At 44.5% G+C, this 8,514-nt stretch overlaps 1 protein-coding gene across 1 annotated transcript; it reads right to left on the bottom strand.

Annotated features, from left to right (window-relative positions):
* Nucleotides 1-3,533: 3,533 nt before the first annotated feature.
* LOC136501338 (uncharacterized) lies at nucleotides 3,534-6,227 on the bottom strand. The gene is made up of 8 exons (XM_066496847.1): nucleotides 5,912-6,227; nucleotides 5,413-5,548; nucleotides 5,161-5,230; nucleotides 4,971-5,064; nucleotides 4,674-4,887; nucleotides 4,426-4,567; nucleotides 4,038-4,208; nucleotides 3,534-3,954 (listed from the first exon to the last, which is right to left on the bottom strand). Exons 1-8 carry the CDS (start codon nucleotides 6,129-6,131, stop codon nucleotides 3,760-3,762), a joined length of 1,242 nt encoding a protein of 413 aa, XP_066352944.1. The 5' UTR covers nucleotides 6,132-6,227; the 3' UTR covers nucleotides 3,534-3,759.
* Between the last annotated feature and the right edge of the window lie 2,287 nt (nucleotides 6,228-8,514).

The raw sequence follows: 8,514 nt of genomic DNA, 5'->3' as shown, positions 1-8,514 counted from the left end.
TTAACAAAATTAAAAAAGTGAGTGGCGACAAGCTTCTAGCATTCTCTGTGACAAGATGGTGCCACAAAAGCTAAAAGGCAGGTTCTATAGAATGGTGATTAGACCGGCTATGTTGTATAGAGCAGAATGTTGGCCTACAAAGATTGGACATGTTCAACAACTGAGTGTTGCAGAAATGCGTATGTTGCGATGGATTTGCGGTCACACAAGAATGGACTGAGTTTGGAACGATGATATACGTGATCACCTAGAGGTAGCACCAATTGAAGAAAAGTTTGTTCAACATCGGTTGAGGTGGTTTGGCCATGTTCAAAGGAGACCTCCAGAGGCACCAGTGCATTGTGGAGTCCTAAGCCAAGCTAATAATATGAGAAGAGGTAGAGGATGATCGAAATTGACATGGGGGAGGCAATAAAAAGATATTTGAAAGCTTGGGATATACCTAGAGATCTATGTTTGAATAGGAGCACTTGGAAAGCGGCTATTGAAGTGCCTGAACTGTGACTTGGGGCTTTTGGTGGGTTTCAACTCTAGCCTACCCCAACTTACTTGGGACTGAAAGGCTACGTTGTTATTGTTGTTGTTGTTGTAAAAAAAAGTGTTTTAAGTTAGCCGGGTTAGGGCCAAGCATGTATAGCCACTGAGGCTATGCTTTTAGTGTGGCGAAGGTCGCGACAACTTTTTTGGTCACATTGGTGACAAGTTGTATGTGAAGGTTTATTTTTCAATTTTGCCTTGAGAGGCGAAGGTTAGATTAAAAATGTTATGAAACAAATCACAAGAGTCAAAACCATTAGGCATTGTAAGCTTGTGAGAAATACTCACCTGTATTGGTTTAGTTCCTGCAACAGGATATTTTTAACATGTGTGAAGTGTTAGTAACAGATATATATATAACATATATAATCAAAAAAGTTTTCACAAACAACATGTATTCTGAGCAGAAAGGCTGTTAGGCTTTGTTATAACCAGTGGTCGACCTCCTTCGTTGAAACTGGACTCCATGGTAAGAGGGAGCAGGCTGGAGCTTCGCACGGCCCAGGAACAGAATAAAGACTAAAAACTGAAAACTGAGAAAATCGAAGGCTCTGCAGCCACACGTCAGACCAAAATCTCTGCAGGTCAGTCAAATTGTGACATCAAATAACAAAAACCTTCGGTGGAGAATGGTGCTTCGTGAATTTTTGCAGCTTTTTGTTTTCTTTTAACAAAAAACAGCTGAAGGCTTTAGGAACTTCCGTGATTTATATATTGATTTTTTAATTTATTATTATCTTTTTGCAACAAGGGCCGAAGACAAAAAAAAAAGGCAAAGGCCTTAGGAGCTTTGGCGGTTCATTTTCATTTTTTTAAACAAAGATGGCCGAAGGCACAGGGGCTCCGGTGGGTTTTTTTTCGTTTTTTTTTAAGTACAGCCGAAGGCTTTAAACCTTTGTGGCAAAAAAAAAAAAAATTGAACAGAAAAAAGGTTGAAGGGATTTTTTTTTTGTGGTTTTTTTTCTTTAGAAAAACGACCGAAGGGTTTTTCTTTTCCTTAATAAAAATGGCCGAAGGTTGGAAAAAAGTTTAGGTGATTTTTCTTGAAAAAAATAGGTGAAGTTGAAGCTGAACGTACCGGCTCCGCTAGCTACAAGGGTTTAAGGAGATCATACCTTTGCCCCAAGGATTTTACCTTTCCTCAGGGGTTCTTATAGGATTAGACCTTCACTCCCAAAAAAATTATTCGTGCCGAGCAGAAGAAGGTCCCAACGAAGGTCTTGGACCAAGGTCCTAGACAAAGGTCTCTCAGTAAAGGCTGGTAGGAGAAGATCTCTCGACGAAGGCCCAGCCGGAGAAGGTCTGTCGATGAAGGTCCGGCCGGAGAAGGTCCGCCGACGAAGGCCCGACCGGAGAAGGTCTGTTGACGAAGGCCTGGCCGGAGAAGGTCTCCCGACAAAGGCTCCTAGACGAAGGTCGCCAACGAAGGCCTGGTTGGAGAAGGTTTGTTGACGAAGGCTTGGCCGAACAAGGTTCGCCGACGAAGGCTCCTAGACGAAGGTCCGCCGATGAAGGCCTGGTCGGAGAAGGTATGTTGAAGAAGGCCCGGTCGGAGAAGGTTCGCCGACGAAGGCCTGGCCGGAGAAGGTCCGCCGATGAAGGCTCCTGGACGAAGGTTCGCCGATGAAGTTCTGGCCGGAGAAGGTCTGTTGACGAAGGCCTGGCCGGAGAAGGTCTCCTGACGAAGGCTCCTGAACGAAGGTTCGCCGACGAAGTCCCGGACCAAAAAGGTCTACTGACGAAGGCTGGAGAAGGTTTGGTGATGAAGGCCGGAGAAGGTCTGTTGACGAAGGCCTGGACAGAGAAAGTCTGTTGACGAAGGCCGGAGAAGATGGCGAAGGCCAGAGAAGGTCTGTTGACGAATGCTGGAAAAGGTCCGTTGACGAAGGCTGGAGAAGGTCTGTTGACGAAGGCTGGAGAAGGTCTGTTGACGAAGGCCGGAGAAGGTCTGTTGACGAAGGCTTCAACTTCCAGCCCTCCAGAACAAATTCGTGCTGAGCACGGTGGGCGTCAATGTTGGGAAAACAGTTCCCGAACAGGTTTAGGAGAAGAGGGTGGAAAGAAGCGGCTAGGGTTTGTCAACAAGAGTCGGAAGGGAGAGCCCCTTGCCTTCATGTTTTTGGCATTATATAGGCAAGTGGAAATTGACGAGCGACCCCTCGGTGGGGTTAGGTTTTACATGCCACTCCAATAGCGCTAGTTAGGGCTCTTCCAGGGGACTTAGCCTATATAAATATGGCATGTCCCAACAGTAGTTACTTGTTAGCAATGTTTATAGTTATATTTTCATAGGATTAGCTTGGTTTTTTTAATTATTATTTCTCAAATCTTCAGGTCTGGGGACAAACACAATACCAGATATTGTCTAGTTGGTGTCATTGAGCACGTTGGGAGCTCCATAGCGGTGGGGCGCTGCGTCGCTTATGTGAGAGGAAGCAGGATTGCAAGTGAGCAGGAGCGGAGCAGCAGCCCTTCTTCCTCATGGTTCTGTGCAGAGGATGATACCGTCAGAGAAGTCTCTCTGGATGAAGTCCTCGAGCGCGAGGCTTTCCTTCTTTTCTATGAGAGGGTAGAAGATTGAGGCAATCACATGCTTTGGTTGGCCAAGGATCCAGTCGAGTGCGCACATACTATCGTAGAGGCTCTAGTTCAAGTCCATTTATGTTACACGTTTTAGGGAAATTTTGGCTGGTGTTTTCAGTCAGATAATCTGTGAGCAAGATACACAGGCCTTGGTAAAGTTTTGTAACTGATGCTTTTGACTATGTAGTGTAAACTCGGTTGGCATTCCTTTTTCCCTTCACCCTTGCCCCAGAACTGTTCAGGATGTTTTTTCCTGATGGTTTTCATTTTATGGCTTGTATTAGTTTGTGGAATCATTTTGTTGCGTTGGTTTCTGAATGATGATTGGTGAGGTGGCCTAACAGTTCCTAACTAAGTAGTTTATCGGTGTAGGCTCAAGAACTGGTGTTGGTATTCAGAGGAAACAGATCAGATTCCTTGCAACAATAAATTTTCATTCTAAACAGAAATAACAAGGGCAAATGTTAATTCCAGTAACACACTTTGTCACACTGCACACAGTGCGCATCTCCATATACAGCTCCGTCAAGACAGTCATCTTATCATTAACAGATTTTGACAATGCTGTCAAAGAGCACACGCACTTTATTATTGTGTGACCCAGGCTTGGAACCACAGGATTGATCACCTCGTCCGTCATCACTCCATGATCTCAACGACAGCTCGCCCGACGATCTTGCCCTGATTGAGATCCTCGTAGGCGCCATTCACCTCCTCAAACTTGCATTTCCTTGATATGGTGTTCTGGAGATTGAAGGCGCCACTCTCTGCGAGCTTCACTATCTGAGGAAGATCTTGCCTGGCCCTTGCGCCGTATGAACCAATGATTTTCACCTGGTTCCAAGTAAACATGAGAGGATGAACAAGGAACCATGCATGCAATGCAATACAAAGGTGGAAGCCAGCCAATTGCGTACCTGTCGTCGGACGAGACGGGTTATATCGACCTCCCCCATTACGTTTACTGCAGCAAGCCCGATCATAACAGCTTTGCCTCCATCACGTACGCTTTTGGCGCACTGGGAAAATGTTAATGCCTTACCAAGTGCCTCTATAGCCACATCCACACCCCTACCATCAGTAATTTCCTGTGAACAGCAAGGCATTCACATGATCACATCTGAATAGGATCAATATATAGCTGAAAAAGTTCAATATGCACATTTTGACACAGCCCACTTGAAGAGAAAGAAAACTGAAAAAAAAAAGAAGATAAGCAATGGCAGGACTTATAATGAAGCAGATATATAGAACTAGTTTCTGAACTTCATTGATAGATCACAAACTTTGACAATCGACACATACCTTTATCCTTTCAACTGCATCCTCTTTTGCTGCATTTACAGTGTGAGTTGCGCCAAGTGTTCTAGCGTTCTGGAGTTTCTCATCAAGAACATCCACTGCAATGACTTCAGAAGCTCCAAAGGCTTTTGCTATCTGTAAACAGCTGCAAAGCAAAAGATCTACTTTTAATAAGATACAAGTAAGAGGGAAGAAGAATGGTCATGTTTGTGCTTTCATAAGATCCTAAAATTTATCAGGGATCAACTGACCTTGATCCAACCCCTCCAACTCCGATCACAGCTACCGAATCACCCGCCCGCATTTCAGCAGCATGCCTCAGGGCACCATACGCGGTAAACACTGCACATCCTAAAATCGCTGATTCTGTGTATGGCAACGAGTCAGGGAGAACTGCTAGCGCATTGGCTGGCACGATGCAATACTCTGCAAGCCCTCCCATACTGTACATGTACACCGGTTTCCCTGCAGATGGAAAATTTCAGAGCCTAGTACAATAATAATGCAGTGCTACTGATGTATGATGAGAATATGTTTCCTCAGGTTACCATTGCCCCTTAGAAACAGCCGTGTTTCGCCATCATAGAGCGTCCCCTTGGCACGATTATACGCGAAGAAAGACTCGCACAGATCTTCTTGGCCCTGTATCAAATCAATGCATATGAGCATAATAAGCAAGAAAAGCATTGAAACAGGGGTGGGGAAAAGGGATGTCATAATTCAACGAAGAAGCTGTACCTTAACACAGTAGAAGCAGTTCCCACATGGCATGATGAACGCGCCAACAACGTGACTTCCGACTGGGAACCTGAAACGTTTTCAGAGAAGGAACCATCAATTCTGAAACGAAGACAGCACCTCATGTCTGACGAACTGAATTAACAGCCCCTGGTGGTGTATGGTAACAACAAATCTGTCACCTCGGGCTGTAGTGGTTCTCTATGGCTATGAAGCATATGAAGTTTGGTTTCATGGATATATATACCATACCTGTTGATGATCTCAGCAGGAGTGTGCGTGCCATGGTCGACGACCTCTCCGGTGATCTCATGGCCCACGACACAGGGGCTGGAGAAAGGGAGCTCGCCTTTCAAGACATGGAGATCGGAGTGGCAGACCCCGCAGGCTGCACCAAGTTGGTGAACACCACCATGTCAACGTGAGACGAAGATGCTAGGAATCAGATCAGTTCATCGAAACGAATCCCCAAGATTCCAATCTGCCGCGCCGCACTCTCATGGTTGGGACTCTAGTGAAGCATCGGCGGCGCGCAATCACCAAATCATTCAGCTTTTGCATTTGGTTATCCAAAGCAGCCTCTATCACTAGCAACCAATGGACGCGGCATGGGACGAGTCGCAATTCAGAATTAGGGAGAGAGGCAGCCGAGTTTGGCTCATCTGGATTGGAAGTGGAAGCGTAGCGTAGCGACAATGTGATGCAAGAAGCAGCGGGGGGAGGGGAGGGAGGGAGGGAGGAAAGGCGGGACCTTTGGTCTTGATGAGGAGCTCGCCGGCCTTGGGGCGCGGCATGCTGAACTCCTCGAGCGTGAGCGGGCGGCCGGGCTCCCAGAAGACGGCGCCGCGCATGTAGCTGGGCCCGCCCGCGACGTGGTACCCCGCGGCGGCGGCGGCGGCGGCATCGGAGAAGGAGCGGCGGAGGAGCGCGCCGCCGATCCGGCGGAGGAGGGCGCGCGAGGACATGGCCATGGCCTGGACGGCTGGACCAACTGAACTCAACTGCAGGTGCAGAGTGGATGGAGCAGTCAACCAAGCAAAGCTTCCTTGGAGTGGAGTGAGTGACTCAGCTACTGCCTGGCACACTTCACTTGAACAAGCAGAGTTTGGCATCAATGGATTTGGATTGACATAAAATAATTCTACGCAATCCATAGTAGGTCACGAACTTGTGATGTGACAAAGGTTTCTCCCGATTTTTACTTGGAAGGAAAAGAAATGGTCTGGCATTTGCGATGTGATGTAGTTCCTCTCGGTTCTTGAAAAAAAATACGCATCTCATTTTTTTTAAATGTCATTTTATTTCTGTAAATATGACTAAATATATAAAAACTAATATTTATGATACAATATTTTTATAATAAACATATTTAGAGATACAGATAGTGATATTATTTTTTATATAAATATACTTAAAAGAATTTTGACTTCTTGAAACTGAGGGAGTAATTCTTGTCGTATCCTTTTGTTCAATCCTTTGACCACAAAACAGAGAGTTGTTTCTTACCTTAAAAATTTGGGATGGGCTAGCAGGAAAGAAAGCGGCGGCAATTGGTCACAAAGTGTCGTCTAATTTATTCGGAGAGACAATAGGATGAACTTGGTGATGAGGTAGGCTGTGACCCAACCACACAAGGGCTGCTATGAGCCTATATAATATACATTATATACAAGTAAAGTAGTTTGATTATTGCTAGTACTAGTATTATGCTGGTGATTATACAAGTACGTATCTAGCTCCATAGCAGCCTTTGGCATGGATAAGGATTACCACAGCCGTCCATCCAATCCAATTGTGCTTCACATGAATCCCTATTAAAAAACAGATTATCTTCAACTCGGTCCGGTGTTAATAATGCAAACAATTACCAACCACTCCTCCGAATGCAGACACTCAAGACTGCCGGCGGCCAGGGTCTCTTCGCTTGAAGTTATAAGCCAGAATTAGTCCTATTTTTTCAGTCATGAAACAATATTTTTCTCTCACAATAAATCAGCCCTATAAATTAACCGCAGCAGCAATAAGTCTTGCCGAACAGAGCCGTATGAGAAGCCAGCTAACAGTCTTGTGCTGCAAAGTACTCAATTCATCCTTAAAACAATGTATTTTTTTCGTTTGAACAAGTCAACCTTTTTAAGTTTTGTAAAGCAAACGAGAATTGCAAAAAAAAAAAAAAATTACCAAGAGGTTAATTAACATACAAAATCTACGTATCTTGCTTGATCTACTATACATGCTCCTAGTGTAGGTGTTGTACTGTTGTATGAATTATGATCAACCATGAACGAGTTGCGACAGTTGGACACTCTCTGCCTTGTGCAATTTGATTTCTCTCTCAAGGAAGACATTTCATTTGCCACTTGTGGCTTCCACTGCTCTAGACGATGTCTCAATCCTTTCATAAGGAGGAAAAGTTCACATAGCTTCTAAATGTATACATAACCTCGTAGTCTCAGCTATAAATTTTAGTACCATAGCCTTCAAGTATCTAATACCTTTTGAAATGATATCTAGATGTTTTTAGGGCTATTTTGTCGTTTTGTAGGCTGACATGATTACCCATGCTTGCATCCAATCAAGCTAACCTAAAATACCCATGTTTGTACAAAAGCCTATTTGTAAGTGGGTTTTTTTTCATTTTTTCTTTTATTTTTGACCCCTCGTACTCACTGCTCCCTCTAGACTTGAGCAGAAGTCGACACAAAGCATGTTTAAGACAGGCCTAAAAAGACCAATTCACTTCGAGCCTAGATTTTGCACCCACATCCGTCTAGCGGTCTAGGCTTTGCCATGAGTTTTAAGGCCCTGTTCGCGTGCCCTTAAACCCGACTTGATCCGTTTCTTTTTTCATCCGAAACAGTGTTTTTCTCTCACAAATTCCTCCAGATTTCTCCATAATTCATCCAAACGAACGGGGAGTGTGAAAACTAATGGGATTAATGTTTCATCTGGCTGATCGAATATTTTTTGGGCAGCGATACCTTAGTCTAGGCCCTGTCCAATAAGACTTGAGGGCTGGGCCGAGCCAAATTTAGGAAAGTTCCCTTTCCTGTAAGGTTTCATAAAGTATTGAACAATTGTTTCATGAAATCGGCACCAAAACCACCCAAGATGCAAACGGCTTAAATAGCGTAGAGAGGACCAATATGTCTTCGATTGATTCAATGAGAAGCACGCAAGGCAAAAATGACACTTGTGGGGGAGGGTGGGGGGAGTCTATCTAACTTTCCTCAACTGTTGTGTGAGTATGATTTACCTCCCTTAATTAGAAAATTGGATTATTAGAGTCCTCTAACTTTTGGAACCCTCAAATCTACCTCCCTATGCTGTTTTGAAAACGATTTTGTCTAACTT

Source organism: Miscanthus floridulus, chromosome 13 (genome assembly GCF_019320115.1).
Source record: "Miscanthus floridulus cultivar M001 chromosome 13, ASM1932011v1, whole genome shotgun sequence".
NCBI classification, from domain to species: domain Eukaryota; kingdom Viridiplantae; phylum Streptophyta; class Magnoliopsida; order Poales; family Poaceae; genus Miscanthus; species Miscanthus floridulus.
This window is presented reverse-complemented; position numbering and strand designations above follow the sequence as displayed.